The 17,489-nt window shown below is 48.5% G+C and overlaps 4 protein-coding genes across 4 annotated transcripts; all 4 read left to right on the forward strand.

Annotated features, from left to right (window-relative positions):
• Window positions 1-3,393: 3,393 nt before the first annotated feature.
• Window positions 3,394-5,445, forward strand: GIQ15_00685 (uncharacterized protein; the record flags this gene model as incomplete). The annotated part of the gene is made up of 3 exons (XM_033548102.1): window positions 3,394-3,418; window positions 3,676-5,117; window positions 5,203-5,445. The coding sequence occupies 3 exons, from the start codon at window positions 3,394-3,396 to the stop codon at window positions 5,443-5,445; spliced, it is 1,710 nt and encodes a 569-aa protein (XP_033409053.1).
• A 547-nt stretch (window positions 5,446-5,992) lies between these two features.
• GIQ15_00686 (uncharacterized protein) lies at window positions 5,993-6,775 on the forward strand (the record flags this gene model as incomplete). The annotated part of the gene is made up of 1 exon (XM_033548103.1): window positions 5,993-6,775. One exon carries the CDS (start codon window positions 5,993-5,995, stop codon window positions 6,773-6,775), a length of 783 nt encoding a protein of 260 aa, XP_033409054.1.
• Window positions 6,776-11,860: 5,085 nt separating this feature from the next.
• GIQ15_00687 (uncharacterized protein) lies at window positions 11,861-15,435 on the forward strand (the record flags this gene model as incomplete). The annotated part of the gene is made up of 7 exons (XM_033548104.1): window positions 11,861-12,466; window positions 12,533-12,645; window positions 12,713-14,086; window positions 14,146-14,226; window positions 14,285-14,487; window positions 14,547-15,072; window positions 15,162-15,435. The coding sequence occupies 7 exons, from the start codon at window positions 11,861-11,863 to the stop codon at window positions 15,433-15,435; spliced, it is 3,177 nt and encodes a 1,058-aa protein (XP_033409055.1).
• Window positions 15,436-16,544: 1,109 nt separating this feature from the next.
• Window positions 16,545-17,101, forward strand: GIQ15_00688 (uncharacterized protein; the record flags this gene model as incomplete). The annotated part of the gene is made up of 2 exons (XM_033548105.1): window positions 16,545-16,820; window positions 16,916-17,101. 2 exons carry the CDS (start codon window positions 16,545-16,547, stop codon window positions 17,099-17,101), a joined length of 462 nt encoding a protein of 153 aa, XP_033409056.1.
• Between the last annotated feature and the right edge of the window lie 388 nt (window positions 17,102-17,489).

Consider the following 17,489-nt stretch of genomic DNA (forward strand, 5'->3'; position numbering starts at 1 on the left):
ACTATCTGTTGACCTTTCAATATGTGTTATTTCCACTTTCCTCCACCCCACTTCTCCTTGTCGGTATTGGTCAGTGGGCAAGGGAGTTCATGTTGATTTTTCGAACCAAAAAAATGATGAAATGGAATTTATGCCCACTATACTACTGTTCTGGCATTTCTCTGTTCATTTGAGGGTTTTCTTCATGGCTCTACTATGAATGTACAACGGATTACACAGGACGCTAGTATCCTACCATTGTCATTGTCACGGAAGGGTGATTTGAGCAGAGTACTTTATGCAAGGTCAACCCAAGTCCACAATCGAGACAGGGAAGAAATAAAGAATATTCCACAGGAAATCAAAACAATAATTAATGAAAGTCAATGTCTTTGGGTAATTAAACTATGGCTAATCCAAACCAGCTGTATGATTGTAGAAATAAAGAAAGGGTCAATTAAGGAGTGACGAGATAGATATTTTTTTTTCAACCCTCGAAAGGGAATACCCCATGATTTAGATCAAGATCGCATTGCCAGAATACGTCACTCGTTGATCTTCTCTCCCATTCTAGAGGTGCCCATGAACGAACTGTACTCTGACCAAGTAGGCGATATAGAATACCTTAACGAACTATTGCCGTTCCGCAATTCCACCTTGGGGTAATCAACCACGTCCCTAACTCTTCGCCAGCGAGAGATGACCGACGCAGTCGCTCGAAGCGGCTTGCTGGCACCATCTGAATTCCTTTTAGAACCAGGGCTATCCCCGGGAAGCAAGATGACACTGCTACTCTTGGTTCTTGAGCGGGATAGTAGAGATGGCTCCGGTACATAAATGTCAGACGGAAACAGTAACGATTCTAAATCAATACTGGCCGAGAAATAAAGGGAAGGGCTCGGTATTAAGCTATCCGTAAGATAGTGTGATTCGTCCGCATATGTATGAGCGAACACTGTTCGCGTAAGGCCCGGAGATTTGTTGATGTGATTTGAAATAGTTGACAGTTCATCGAGGGAGCCGCGGAACTCCTTGGGGTCATATTCCGTTGGCTCAAGAGAATCTTTTTCGCTTCCATGAGTAGTGGTATACGCAACAGGCCCACTTTCTAGTAGAGGTCCGAGTTTGGGAGGACATTTTCGTTTCCATCGAAAGCCTGGAGGTGATCGGTTATGAAAACTCGGCGGGTTTGGCGGATGGAGGTATCGAGGAGCTGGAATAAGAGTGGGGGAAGTCAACTCCGGCATCGGTGGTTTCGAAGGCAGGACACATGGTGATGGCTTGATAACTTGACTCGATGGTTCATGAACATGGTTGGTATTATATCGAATTTTCGAAAGAAGTCCCTCTTGTAACAGCTTAAGCTGTGGCACTGGCCTAAATTGTCGACTGCCCAGTTGATGACGCCAGATATAAACCGATAGGAAAATGACGATAGTTAAGAGCACACCAGCACCAGTTACAGAACACGCAATAATGAAAGGCTGCTGTCCTGCTACTGCCTGACTCGTAGCACGGGCAATTATATACGGAGGGTTCCCAGGAGCCATGCTGACACCGTAGAGGATGTAAACATTATCTTATCATGCCCGCGGCTAGAGTAGACAATGTACTCTTGTAGGGGTTTTAATATGTCCAATACATGCAAGACCCAGATAGAAAGAGAGAAAATCTTTCCGTGAAAAGTCCCAAAGGAGCCGAGGAGTCCGTCAAACCTCGCGTGTCTACATGACGCTAGTCTTAAGACGATACTCTGCCATATTTTATCATAATCAAAAGCTGAACCCTCAATATGCGATATCAAGCCACTGGCCGTGGGGGTTCATTCGAGCGGCAGCGGGTGAAAGAAACCGGGGGTGAAGCAGGCCTCGGAACGACCCGAATGCATTCAACCCATCCTCACCCCATATATCGACCAGGTGCGGCTTGACAGAGTCACCTGCATGGCTTGATGTTGGCGGATCAATGACTGCAGGCTTCCCGTCAAGTGCCAGGCGAAAACGAGTGCATAAAGAGGATATCAGCCAGAGACAGCCACAGAGACAGCCGGAGCGGGCGATTTTGACGGGATCAAACTTCAATTTGGTCAGGCCACATGTCTGACGGGTAGTGGGACACTGGGCGTAAGATGGAGAATCTTGTATTTATTTATTTTTTTTCTTTGGCAAAGAAGCCGGGAGGCTGCAGGTGGGTCGCGGGAAAAGAAAAATGATCCCCTAGAACAGTGTCTAGATAGGGAATGGCGACAGGGTGCCACATACTGCCTCCACCAGCGGGATATGGATATCAGATAATGAAATTAATGGTGGTTTTGAGGCCGTGGTGCCACTGCTCTGCCGGCTGCGTGAAAGGTCAGAAACCGTAGCGAATCTTCGACTCTTGAGGGTATCGTCGTTACAAGAGTTGATAATCTACCTCTAGAGTAGATTAGTCGAGGCTCAATAGAGCAACAGAAGAAGAAACATGGCATCATGTTAGCTTATATGCTGGCACCATCCAGCTGCAATGGACGTTCATTTTAACGCCCTGATGGCTTATCTCGGGCCATTTAAAGCCTCTCGAGACACCCAATTATATACCCCCATCCCAAACCGGAGTGTGGGTTAAATTCGCATCCGATCTGGTCCTTATAAGCCGCTGGGCTGACGTTGAAGTGGAAGATGTGAATATTTAGTTAACTGTCTGACACGGAAGTTGGACATTTTGCTCTGGACAACCACGTGACCGTCCCTTGAAGCCAGATCAACCTCCAAGCTGAGTTGATTCCAAGAGTAAATAGCGAATAATCAGTGGCTTCTGGAGTGTCTGTATATGAGACGCTCTGGTCGATTCGAGTGTGGGAATTGCGATCTTTTAAGTATTTCTCACTAGCTCTCGTTTAATTACAGTGATGTTCCAGAGGTGTTGGCAGTTTCATGCATCGCCGGCATCATATCCCTGACCATTAGGTATTTATTGAATTCTTCGCCTGGGTCTTATTATCCGTCATTATTACTATTCGCCCTCCTTTCCTTTCAATAAGCAATACCATGCTACACAAGCCCGAGTGAATGCTGAAACCACCCAATATTTGTACAATTCCGCCGCTCTCTGGCTTCACTCCCTCCAGCAACGACCTTCATTCAGCCAAGGCCTACGATTATTTTATTTATGTGCATTGCACATTATCGAAACTCGCTCGCAGACCTAACAGATATATTCGTGTGATCTGCTACGCTATAGAGCTCTTGCCCTGACGTCCTGCTCACCCATTGCATACGCCTAGTGACAATCTAACCCCTCCTGGGCTTCCGAGTAGCAGAGACTTATGAAGTTGTCTATCTGATCCTTCTATCCAGCCTTTGTACTGCCACCAATTAAGGGCCCCTTGCTATACTTATTAGCTAAGGTCGTCTTAGGGCCGTTTCGGTAGCCATGTTCAGCTGGGGAGGCAGTCTGGGTAAGCCTATCGGTTCCCTAACATTCATTGGCTGTTCATAATCCTCTATAAAGAATGCTTTTCATCTCGATTCCCTTTACCCCGTATCAAATCCTCTCTCCCTCTTTCCTGCGTGTATCTACGCTTTCCCTTCTCTTTGAATACTTCGTCTGTGTTGCGTAACTCTGAGGGATTTTACTCGATCTCTATTTATTCTTCAACGTATAGCATCAAGAAAATTATATTCACGTTGCAATGAACAACTGACGGGAGAACAGCCGTACCAAGCTTCAACGTTAACCTAGACGAGGAGCGAGATCCCCCTCCGCCACCAACAACACTCCAATTCCCTGACTACGGCAATTTTAGCTCAACTAGGCCTCTGGATGAAACAAGCTGCGATGTGCTGTACCGACTGTTGGCCCGCGCCAAAAAGCCGTCGGATATTACAGACGAATATCTGACGGCGTTTAACATCGAAGTGGTACCTAACGTTGATGCTTCCGAAATTGTGCCAGACCACGACCTCAAATCTAAACCCCCCTATCAATGGTCAGAATATAGCGCGGGGGAAGGAGAAGAACCAACTGATGCCCCGGTTTTTATGAGCAATGGGGCGCCATTCCCCGACAAAACTAAATATAGCCACTTAAGGGAAGAACTATTATTTGATAACGAAGATGTGTTTCGGTCACTTGCTCGCCTTGACCCTTTACCTGGACATAAGAAGCTACGCATTGCACATGCGAGGAAATTCTGGACTGCTTTGCAACATGCTGCTCAGTATTGGGATGCTAGTTACGATAATTACTATGAGAAAAGCACTGATAGTGAAATGAGTGGTGATGCCACAGACAATGCTACAGCTAACGGGCATGGGAATAGTGGAATTTTAGGAGAAGCCATGAACAATCCCCTGGAAAACAAAATGGATATTGACGATGAAAACGTCCATAAACAGCAACCAGTCACTATACCCCAATTGAAGCCTAAAAACCTTGACGATAACAGACGCTACAAGGGCAGGAGAATCGGCACAGGGAGTGGTATGCCTGATTCTGTTCGTGAAGAAATTCTACGTGGCCTTGTAGAAATGGTTGCTTGGTCCCTTGGATGCCAAATTAAATTGCCAACCATGCCTCCTCGCCTTGCAGTCAAAGACCTATTGTTCCCCGTACGCCAGAGTTTCAGCGTATCACGTATTCCACAAGATAGACAGGAAGCCCGGAAACACATTCTTGAGGGTCCCGTGCTTGTCGCCCAGTGTCGAGCCGAGACCCAGTTTTACGACGACGCCAGCGGCCAAAGATATGTTGAGAAATGCGACGTCTTACGTGAAGTCGCAGGAATGCTCCTTCTTGCCCAAGAGAGAGCACGAGAAAACGTGGTTGAAGTCAAACCGGGCGATGGGAAATGGTGGACCACCACACCTCGATGGGGAGGTCTCCCTAACGACGGCCCAGTTGGTGAGCCAATTCCAACCGGCCCGGAGCAGCAGACGGAGGCTACGCCATCGAATGCTGCACCAAAATCTGAAGCCGCGACCAACAAACGGACGAGACATGACCGGTCTCCCATTTCGTACCGACGGGGCCTGACAGGTAACAGGAAGGTTAGCATGATAGAGAAGTGGAAGACGGTTCAGCCTGGTCCGAGTCTGTGGGATAAGAGGGTGAAATATATGAAAATCGGAGCCGATGCAGACAGTCCTTTCGATGACGTGAGTTCTGGCTGCCTCAGCTTTTTTTTTTTTTTTTTTTTTTTTTTTTCTTGAAATATAAGCCAGCTAACATGTGCGTGTCCAGGTCTTCATGATATCGTCAATCATCCATCATTTTTCTATCGTTCACCTCAGAGTCCACGACAGCTACCTTAAATGGCTTGCAACAGGCAAGATAGACTCCCCCAATAAAGATACAAGCCCGGAGACGCCACCATGGCAATGCCTCGTGCTTCGTCGAACGCGATGGTTTGATTTCTTCAACCCTACTGATCGTATAGAGGGCTTTGACGGGCTCTGGGCCGTGCTTACGCATATGATGAGGTAAACAGGATGGCTACTATCCTGACTTTACTGTCTCCAGGGTGTATTCTCTATGAAATGTCCAAAAAGTATCACTTGCTGCTTCCGCCTCTCATCCCTTTCGCCTTCGCCAAGGCGAATATATTTCCTATTCTTGCCTCCTTTCCCGCGTACCCAAGTTGCAAGTGAGATAAATGTTTAGATTCGGCCGCCCCATGTTGCTGCCCGTTGGCCCCCATGTTGTGTATGCTTGCTAGCTGTTATGTATGCAAGTTGGATCTGAAAACTACCCGTCTATCCAGGGATTATATCAGATTGGGATATACAAATCCTACGTAAGATTCTAGAAAGAACGAATTTGATATTACCACTGTATAAAAATGACGTTGAGAAAACGCCAGAGGCGGGCGGGCCAGTCAGCATCGCAATAAGGACATGGTATAAAACCTGGAATAATAAGATCTTCCCCAGCTTCCATCCTCTCCTGCCCACTGATTCGTCAAAGATAAAAAGGTACATATCCAGAATAGAAATTAATGTCTTATTCCATAGGTGAGCTTCTGTTGCCAAATATGGTGCCAGACATGAAAATCAACCAACGCTGCATGGGACGAAACGGCGAAACGGCGATGCAGGGCATCAGGTTGCTGCATCTCCCCCCACGCCACGGAGTATACATCTACATCTTAACCGCCATCCATGACGGCAAATTCCAACTTCCAGCATCCCAGGCAATTACCATGGTACTCACCCTGGCTGGTATATCCGAGCTCCAAGCTTCCACCTTGCGGACAACTTGTCTACTACGGGCCGTTCTCCATACACGTCGACACGTCGACACGACCAGAACGCGCTCCCGTTCGGGCATATCTCTACACCAGACGCCAAACATGGCAGCAATTGAGTTCTGGGGTTCTGCGTGGCAGCTTGAGCATGGCGTCAACACGGACAAGGAAGATGAGACGACGGTGGGGGCTGCTGTCATGGATGTCCGTCCGCCGTTATTCCCAGCAAGGGCCTACTACATCTACCACGATATCAAGACCCTCGTCGAATTAGCCCGCTGTCACCTTGCGCTACCACCGTCGACATGGCCAATAACGATAGGACCATGCGGTGGTGAAGACGCGTGGGATGGGATGGATGGGATGCGCCGTCCCAGCTTGGTGACCACCGCCGACTTCATCACATCGTATAACTACAACTATACAGACTTTCCCCAACTCAGATCTCCACCCGTCCACGGCCTCGCTCGAGAAATTGTGGACGCTAAGCCGCGGGGAAGACCGGAAGAGAAGCCTATCTGGAGCATTGGGAAGAGGCCCTGGTCGCTATCATCCCACGGACATGGATAGGGACAGCCCCTAGATATATCTGATGCATATGAGCCCGATGAGCTGATAAATTTCAGTATATACGCCGAGCTGAATGTCGGATAGCGCCTTAATTGCCATCGAGGGAGGCGAGTCGCCTTCCTCAAGGATCGGTAAAATATGTCATCCCTCTGCCTAAGTGATATCCTCCTTTTTCCACGCCCTTTGATGCCTGACTCTCTTCCCAGGCTAAGCGGGTTCGACATGACATACATGCACACCACATGCACACTCACGCTCGCTCGCGTACATAAACGGCGATCCACATGCATGTGTAGAATCAAATCTCCTGCCTGATGCCGGCCAGGTTTCTTTTTCCGCCTGCCCTGTGTTAACATCGAGCCTGCTTGGCCGTGCATGAAATCTGGAACCCCTGAAACGACGATAATATGATATGACAGAAGCGATGCATACGGAGTGTACGAAGGGGATGCGATGAGCTTTCCTGCACAGGCCGTATCATCGTCGCATCATGAGGTTTCTGACTATCAGACGTACTACTCCGTATATTTATACTAATATTAAACTGCCCCTCCGCATATCAAAACATCGCTGTCAATAGTACGAAGCAATTGAGGGCCGTGTCGTGGCGAAACGCGCAGACAAAAAAGAATTAATTTCCATTATGTCATTGACCCCTCGATCGTCTCGAAGATGATCCCTCACACGCGCTACATCCCGTCAAACCTCATTTCCTTTCAAAGAGAAGGAATATGCAGCTAAGTCGCCGCTGTCTATGGCCATATTTCTTACTCCGTATGGAGCACTATGAGCAACGATAACCGGGCAAAAGGATAAAGCTAAGGGGACTAACTTTCTGAATCACGTAGGGGTGTTGATTTCTTTTATTTTCGTATCACGCCTCAGCTCAGGCTTTTTAACTTGCTCTCTCTAGTTTCCACATGATGGAGTTAAGGCGCTCGAAACCTGTTTTGTTTCTTTTTCCCACTGGCTCCCTCTTTTTCCTTCGATTTATTCTTATTCTAAGATATTCTTCTCTGAGACTTTCCCCTTTTGACATTTGAGTTCGGCTTGGTGGAAATTCAATATACTATGCTTACCCAAGGCGCACTTGTGGCGTTGAAGGCACTCGCTACAGACGGTCACCAAGCCTTCTTTGTGTGCCGAGCAAGCGCGCAGTCCATGCCAGCCGGTGAACAAACCGTCGCGCTATCCAATATGTGGGGATATTGCCATGCAAGATGTATGGAACGCTAGTCGAAGAGCCAACGCAGAAGACCAGAGGAATCAAAACGATGGATTGAAGAACAAATCCCGCCTGAGCCGCAATGCTAACATTTCAAGACCCCGATATACTCACCGACTATTATTACTCCGTACAGGGAGGTCCGTACTCTTACGTATAGAGAGGGATGGGTTATAAAAGCTTCCCTCATATATATGACGCGGCTGCTCCGTGAGCCGGTCATTTGCCGACTTGTTGGGGGAATGAACGATCATCTGACCATACCATGCAAAACGAGGTGTTATACGAAAAGAGATGGCCCAGGCGATCGGAGCCCGATGGAAGGGAGGTAGGGTTAAGGGGTCAAGGGAATTTCGATCATACCTGGCCTTGGACAAAAAAGGGTGGAGAATATACTAACCAGATAACCACAAAGCCCCGAGTGAACAGCCAGTAGAAAAAAAGCGAAGCTGAGAAAAGAGAAGACAGGGAACAAATGGGCGCAAAGAAACGATTCAGACTGGACTGGTCCTGGAATGGAGCCCTTGCGGACGGGGTTCTTGCTCGGGGTTATAGGCTTGGGGCCTGGTGCATGGGTCGACAGGGGGTAAACGGACGTTGCGGTGCCCAAAGTCGCGGGAGGGCCCCCCCCGCCGCCGCCACTACCTCCATTAACTCATGAACGCTTTCCATGGCTAACTGATATTTCATGCAGGCGCGTTGGGGTTTGTGATAACTATCGGCTGCTAAGGCTTGCAACAGTTCCATGTATTCAACCTCCAATGGCTCACGTGTATGAACATCATGCCTTATCTTTGATAGTCGGTCGAGAAGGTAGATACGGGATGCTAACATCTTTCTGCGCTTCCTGGCTTCTCACTGGCTGAAGTTCGAGCTTCCCATGATCCTGGGTGGCCAGAGATATTCAGCACTAGTACGGGAGTATACGGAGGATGATGCTGTGGTACGTGGTACGGCGTACACGCCACAGACTCACTTGTCAACCTCGAGGACCTGTGAGGGCGTTGTGACGTATCTCTATTAAGACATCTTTGTTTGACGGTGAGGTAAAGTGCAATGCTTCAACCCGTTGCCAACAGATTCCGGCCAACGAATACCGCCTACGTATGTGACGTTGATGATCGAAGGACAAAAGGGGCACAGCACCCGTTAGTTACACGCTCTCAGCAGCCACCCAACCATTTGCCGTCGAAACACATTAGTTATACGCTAAACTAGCATACAAACAACCTGTGCAGTTTTTTACGATACGCTTGCGCAAGATTTCAGATTCGAACTGGGTCAAGCAAGGGTCTCAATCGATCGGTTCTGTGGGGTGCATCATGTATACCTACGGCGTATACCATGCAAAGTAGCAGAGAACCCAGGGCTTCATCAAGGAAAGAGAAGGCTCGCTGCTCTCCTTTTCCACGGGAAAAGCTTGTTTGTTTCCAGCTCCCTCTGCCACGGAATCGTTAGTAAGCGGCGTGTATATCGGGCGGTGTCCGGAGTCTATAATGACGCCAGGTGCAAGAGGATACAAATGATGCTACGGCCTGACGGTTGCCCTGCGAACCTATTCAAGGATGACCCGTTCGGCGGTCACCGAGTAGTACTTGGTACTCTCTACTTTGACTCGAAACCAAGAGATCATCGTCGGATGTGGAGTCAACGACTGGATATAAGTAAGTAATATACGACCAGCCAGACAACTCCAGCCAGCTGGTAAGAACTCCGCGAACTGTTTGCCAGCAGATATCGATGCACCTACCCTGCTTCCAAGTCAAAAAATTGGAGATTTGCCACTGTCCTTTGACCCTGGTAAACGGGCATCTGGGCCGTCCTTGCATTACATAGTGTAAGCGCTTGACAGCCCATATACAAACGAAAGTATGGAGTACATTTGATACATACATGGAGGGGAGGAGCTGCTAGGGCAAAACGATCTGCTCCCATCTCGGCACCTCTGGCACTCTAGAATTAAGACACACTTCGGCTCTGCATACTAGATATGCCTTGGGTCCGAGGAGTTTCGTGCCGCGTGCGAGCTCTCGCCTGCACCCAATATGATGCTTGCCCATGGGTCTAATTCGGTTTAGGCTTTGATTCGCCCAGGAAACTTAAGCTAAGCAAGCTAGGTTAATTAATAGCGGGTGTGGATATGACAATACCTGCTGGAGTGGATGGGATGGGGAGGGATGACGGGATGCGCCAGGGCATGTCGCTGTCGTCTCGCTTGGAATGCCTTATTTTTAGTATTCGGGAAATACGAGATTTGACATGCTCTCCCCTACCTCTCCGTCCCCAGTTTGTTCTTCTGGATGGATGGAATCGTGGCGGTAGTGCGGTAGTGTGGTACGAGTTATACTACATATCAACGCCGCTGAACCGAACTCCTCCTCAGCCTGCATAAACACCCCCTTTCGAACGGCAGCGCAGGTCGATGTATCGTTTCCTCTTCGCCAACGAGCTTGACGCAGCAGCCGCCCGCCGATAGTCCCGGTAACAGCCTGCCACTCAATTGTAATATCGCCCGCCGGGTGTGTATACAGACTTGGTACGGAGGAGATTTGTCACGATCCATCATCCCACTGCTACGTGCATCTTGGGTAGCCCTCTTTTTTTTTTTCCTTCTTCTTCTTCTTCCCTTCGACCAAGAGGGACGCTACTTACGCCGCTCCATAACTCCATCCCCCGTCCGCAATTCCATCACGCCCGCAAGCCGCAAGCCGCAAAATTGTGACTCCGTTCTGAGCTTAACGTCGTTGTGGGTGATCCGATCCTCTGCTCCACTCGCCGCCTCCCTCCTCTGTGCCTTGAGCTCGAGCCCGGGGGATCGATCGAGATTTGGGAGAAGAAGCAGAGACATCTCCTGCCTGCTGCCGGCATCGACATCACACCCCGGCATCGCCCTGATCGAGGCTTCGGCTACGAGCAAAGCCTGCGGGAGCTTGGATCGCGTTCGCCCCTCCCAGTGTCCCCAGTCTCGTCCAGTCAAATCCCATCTATCCACGTCCATCATCAGCCTTTGCTCAATCACCGGATCATCGACGACTTGGGGCTAACAGCCAGGGAGGAAAGACGTTCTTCCGACCGCTTCGTCTTCGTCATTCCTCGACCGGGACGTTCATCTTTCCTGTCTTCGTACCTCGCGACGATTGCTGCCCGCCTGGCCTGGCCTATTCTGACATCGCACGCCGCACGCCGCAGCCGAAGATAGGTAGAGGGTATCTACATAATCCCAAGTCGCCCAGTCCCTACCACCGTCTGGCTTGGACGTTTCACCTTAGCTGCGTCGGTTTCCGTGGCTCTCAAACATCGGAAACTTTGCCCGGAACCGGGTAACCACCATCCATTCAAGTAGGACCATTACACGGCTGCTGACAGCATTGGGTTGAAGGCTCAGGAACCATAGGTCACCGCATTTCTGACAAACAAACCAATCCATCGTTTGTCAGGAAGCCGTCTACTTGCCTCCCCCCCAAACCAAAGAGAGATATCGATATTGTCACGGCTTCGGGATCAACCCTTTTTTTTTTTCCTTCCTCGACTCCCTCGCTGCGACCCTGAAACAAACGTGCAGGATAACAGCGCCCGTCACAGATACTACACATATCACCGTTGATCGTTAGCTTGCTGACCGTCGTCGTATTCGTCTCTGCTCAGACCTTCGCAGCGCAACTGGATAGGACTTCGACCTAACAGTCACCCTTAGCCATGCCATTTTTACGGATGAGTTTATTGAACTGGTCTTTGTAGAACGTATATATATCGCGCTCTTTTTGGAACACAAACAAAAATCACCGGCTCCTCCCTGCCTGGACCTCGCGTTTGCAGGCTGATCGAGCGTTCCGATCTTGGACTGGGCCAAAATTATGACAATGGAGGCCGTAACAGCATCAGACAACCCGAAGACGCTGCCAACTCTTCCCTCCCCGACGTCAGTGCGCCAGCTGCCTCCCTCCGAACGGCCGCCATCTCTCCCTCCTCCCCGGACCTCCTACGAGAATACATGGGGGGGTCGCTCATATCATCCCTACGAAAACGCGGACCAACGAGGGCCATCTTCATACTCGGTCTCCCCGCGAGAAAGCTCCCATATTTCAGAATCATACGGCAGGCCGGGAAATAATATACCTCCCGCCTCCAGGACACCCAACGGCACGTTCAGACCGGTTAATGGTGCCCACGACAGCAACCCCAATCCTCCTAATAACTACCAGCCTCCGCCGAACGATTTCCATACCCGACCTAGCAGCTATGGCCCTGATAGCGGGCACCAGAATGGTGAACATCATAGCTTACAGATGATTTCGCCTGTCGATGGCATGCAGCCGCCTTCATCATCGCACCGGCCATACCCTCCCGGTACACCAATAGCGCAGACACACAGCCCGTACGAACAGAACAACTACTTCCTCAACCAGCCTAACTCGCAGGCACAGTCGCAGGCTCAACGGCAGCGCCGAACCACACGGGCGCAACAGGTAGGAATCAAATTTGTGATTGTTGATGGCGGTATTGCTACCAGAGCTAATCGTTTGTCTGTTTAGGCTTGCGATCAATGTCGTGCGCGAAAAGCGAAATGTGACGAAGGTCGCCCGTCATGCAGCTTGTGTAAAGAGAGCAACTCTGCCTGCGTTTATAAAGATGTTCCGCCTCACAAGTATGTGTCGACGAACGGTTGATTATGTCCCACTAGCGATGGATAAAACTGACATTTCCTGGCGTAGACACGAACGCTCGACCCAACTGGTACTAGATCGTCTTAAGCAGCTAGATGATAGATTCAATGATATGCTGAAGGGACAGGCAGAGCAAGACTCAAAACTAGAAGCTTTGATACGGGCTCAGAAGATGTCCCCTTTTAGTCCAAAGATCGAGAAGAAGCCAGAGATCGTCCAGCAACCATCTGAGCCTGCAGAACAGGAACGGAGCCCCCCGCAAGCCGCATCTACCAACGAAGCTCCTAGTGGTGGAAAGCATATAAAGGATGAGCACATCGACCTACACATTGACGACGATGAGCTATCTATCCCAATCGAGCACACTACCGCAGCACACAAACTTCTTCTATGGCCATCGATACGGAAATTACTACCTGATCGAATTGACGCGGAATATGTAATGGAGCTGGAGGAAGAACGGGGTCCTATTCGACCCTATGGCCGCGGTGAAGGGGAAGACGGACATGACATCAGCGTTTACCCACTTAGCCCGAAACTTCGATCCCCAAGCCCCCGAGATGATGAAGGCTACCAATCCCGCTCGCCTAGCACAGGCTACGGAACTGGACTGGAAATTTACCAGTTAAACCCTACCGTGCGCGTCCCAAAAGAGCGCCAGGTAGGTGGCCTCAATGCCTCTGGGGTGCTGAACCTCGATGCAGATGTTATCGATAGGTATCGCCATAGCTACCTCCAACACATGCATATCCTGCACCCTTTCCTCGGTCAGGATAGCCTAAACAACATGATTGCGAACTTCATCCGGACGTACAGCCCCCAGGCTAAAACTGCACCAGCACCGCTACCCTCACGAGCCGATCCAACATCGGGCATCCATAGAGTTCAAAAACGGAAGCGATCCGTCGATATGTCGGATGGCTACCCCATTGAGATAGAATCCCCGGCATCAGACACCTTCTCCCCTAATGGTGGTCATGAAATTCAACGCTCTCTTGATAATGCAATTGTGTTGCTGGTATTGGCCCTGGGCGCGATATGCGCATATAAAGGCCCAATCCCAGGCCCCGTACGCCATACGCAGCCTGTCCCCTTCACACCCGTAATGGGAGAGCACTCTCTAGCGGTCTCAAACTCCCCGCCCGAGAGCATGCCATTTGCAAATCACCATAGACGATTTTCCACGCAGTCAACCCACGTTGGGCCGGACCCACCTGACGTGAGAAATATGGATGTCATTCCTGGAATGGCATATTACGCGCTTGCCTCAGATATTTTAGGAAATTTACATGGTGGGAACGATCTGGCGCTTGCTCAAGCTTGTCTGCTTGCCGCTCTATATACAGGACAACTTGCACATCCGTTCTCTAGCCATGGATGGATTTATCAAGCAGCCCGAGCCTGCCAAGTTTTGGTTCGACCGTAAGGGTCCCCCTGCCATTAATTCTCTTTAAGGTGACTGTAACTCATCTACTTCTTAGACGAAAATATGATCGCATGCCTGAAGGCCCAAAGAAAGACTTGACCTGCCTGGTTTTCTGGACTTGTCTGCAACTTGAGAGGTAAGAGTTAAATTGAAAATAATTTAAAAGCATGCTGCTAATACGTTATCCAAAATAGTGACATATTGGCCGAGCTTGATCTGCCAGCGAGTGGGATCAGTCGACTAGAGGGGCGCATGAATTTTCCGCGAGGTGTCTTTGCGCATACCATCCCAAACGAAATATATGCGCCTAATACCATGATGATGATGTATTACCTTGTGCAGGTCCACCTCCGAAAGGTTCTTAATAGGATCCATACCGACCTCTACAAAGCTGAAAGTGAGACACCAACCACATCCATACACCTTTGTCATAGCCTGGTAGCTAACCACTCATAGAGCAAGGAGGCGAAAAGGCCCGCTGGTCGACCAAGATCCAGGAAGCGCTGAGCTTCAATCTTGAGCAATGGCGTAGTGGCCTCCCAGAATACATGCGATGGTCTGACTCCGACCCACCGGCAAAAGACATCAACACTGCACGTATGCGCGGGAAGTACTACGGCGCGAAGTACCTCATCCACCGGCCTCTCCTCCACCATGCCCTGCATCCCATGGCCCCTAAGCCGCGCAACCCTGCCCCCGCCGACTCGCCAGCCCAATCTACAGTGTCAAGCTCACAATCCCAGGTATCGCCATCTCTCTCACATGTCCAGCAGGCGGAGAAAATGGAGCGATATACAAGCGAGATGGGGCCGCCGGTGCGCACCCCATCGAACGATCCACAACCCCCATCAGTGAAAGACCTGGAGCCCAAGGTTTTTGATGCGTGTATGGTCTGCATCAATACCGCAATGAACAGCACTGTTGCCTTCGACGGCGTAGAAGGGCGCCCCATTGTGACCAATATTTTTGGGACTGCTCATGCGTAAGTCACCAAGCAGCCACTTTCTTCTTCTCCCTTTGTAACATTATATATAATGCGCCTTTAAAGATGATCACTAATTATTGCTATAGTCAATTTGGCAACATGCTTGTTCTATCAGCAACCTACACCTCTCAACTTTCGAGCCTCGTGGATGGCGAGAAACTATACGCCCTACTCAACCGAACCATTAAATTCCTACTACAAAGCAAGCATATATCACCTACTCTCCGCAAGGATGCAGAGATCCTAACATTGATTCGTCGTAAACTCTTCGAGCAACCCCCACAGCCGCAGCAGCAACCCCAACAGGCCACACAGCAGACACAGCAGGCACAATCGAGTAGCTTCTCTAGTGACCATTGATATACTTAACCTTTACTCCTCGAATATATATATAACCCCTAACCATCTCGTCTACTGACTTCTCAAGCGAGCATGGTTACGTTCTTTCCATTCGTTTTATGTGTTTTTATCCTCACTTCTCTGTTTTGATACTTTTTTTATTGGGTTCATATATTTTTATTGCATTTGATGCATTGTTTCAATCTATGCTCAATACCATTTTGGCGTGGGTGGCAAATCGTCTTCTGCATATATTTAGGACTTTTCTATTGTTTACCTATTTCGCTTCTTGTAGGTCTGAAATAGGTTATGGGGGCTCTTTTTATGTGAAAACCATACTTATTTTTAAACATCTATATTCATTTTTGCTTTTCGATCTTTGTATACTTTTATGCGTATTGTTTATCTGCACGTTTCCCTTTGGTTTTTTTGCTCCTTTTTTGGCCATCTTGCTCCATCCTGCCCTGGGTTCTGAAAACAAAGTAGCGAGTCACTCACTAGTAGGTGAAGTGAGTGGTGATGATAAATGTAAGAGTTATGGAAGATTAACATACGCTGCCAGTTCATTGATTAGCAGCTTATAAAATGAATTTATTCTATTTGCCCATGGTTCTTATTTATATCCCGTAATATAAGGGACAAGACGTGTATAGATATTTTCACTTCCTTTAGTTGATGCAAAATGCATAACTACCACATACTACAAATCTCACTAGGTATAAATATCCATTATATAGATTGCTTACCTCTGGATAGCACCAATTTACCCAAAATTTGGTATTTCATATATAGGTATGACAACAGTAAAGTGAAAGTAAGCCTTAGATATTGCTGTATAGATAATACCTGAGTATATCCACTCTCACTGTCTAGATAGGTTATAGGAAACGGATCTTCCCGCCACTTCTATATAAACAGTGTCCCTAGCAAAAACTCTTAATAAATTTTCTTTCTTATTTCACTTACATGCCATATTTCCCACTCCTTTAACATCATACTTCTAAGGCACGCCAGATAGTATCCAGGGCATCTGTTAGCGACGCAGCTGGTGTGTATCACATATCCACAAGCAATCTATTAGATAGGTTTTGCTAATATATGATCTAGCTTGTCCCAACGAGCGCGTCAGCATGCCACACTCAACCTACTTTGAGGCTCACGACCCTGGCTTCATCCATAATGACAAAAACCCTCTGCGCGTGGAATTCGGTCGCGTCGCCAACCGTCGTGGTTGGACCAAGGCGAAAGGAAACTACCAACGTCAATGGAAGACATGCCTTATAGCCGAACTGGCATACCATGTGGATAATATTGTCGATGGAACAGGTGATAAGCTTGAAAATATGCAAATGCTGTGTCGAGAATATTGCAACGAAGCACCACCATCTATTACCGCATGCGAGAAGGTATGTGGTTCTCCTTCTCGGATGAGCGCGAGAGCGTGTATAGACCTGAAGATATCCATACGGATACAGGATATATCAAGCTAATGGCACTCTAGAAATTGCGGAAAGTGCATATCAACCTGCTTGACTGGATTGACGCACAGCGTCGAGAGGCTACGCCACATATTTTCCGAACGCACAATGCATTAAAGGAGTACACACAGAGTACGAAGAAATTCATCCCAAAATCTGTCCTGAAGAGTGTACCAGTAATGAAGGTGTTTATGAGGGGGTTATCTTGAGTTCATATCCGTGGATGAGGGAGGGTTGACCTTGGGTATTTTTCTTTTCTTTTGGGCAGTCTACCCTTTGCGAAAATTGAGGCCTTGACTTGAGTTCATGTTCCAATCGACTGTATCCAATATTCTCTCAAGGACACAAGACAAAAGACACAATGATTATAAACACACGAGCTTTCCTGAGTATAAACCGGGGCAATAGCAGCGATAAGGGGTACTCTGGACACCCTGAACGACCATATTTCATCATTTAATAATCAATATCATGGACAAAGAGTAGGAACAGCAGTTATATGGGTATCATACATTCCACAGTATCGCATATCGACTGTTTAACAGCTCTTATATTGAGAAATGTCCATGTCGATATCTCGATGGAGGTCGAATATGA

The sequence above is a fragment of the Arthroderma uncinatum genome (genome assembly GCF_011692745.1).
Source record: "Arthroderma uncinatum strain CBS 119779 chromosome Unknown scaffold1, whole genome shotgun sequence".
NCBI classification, from domain to species: Eukaryota; Fungi; Ascomycota; class Eurotiomycetes; order Onygenales; family Arthrodermataceae; genus Arthroderma; species Arthroderma uncinatum.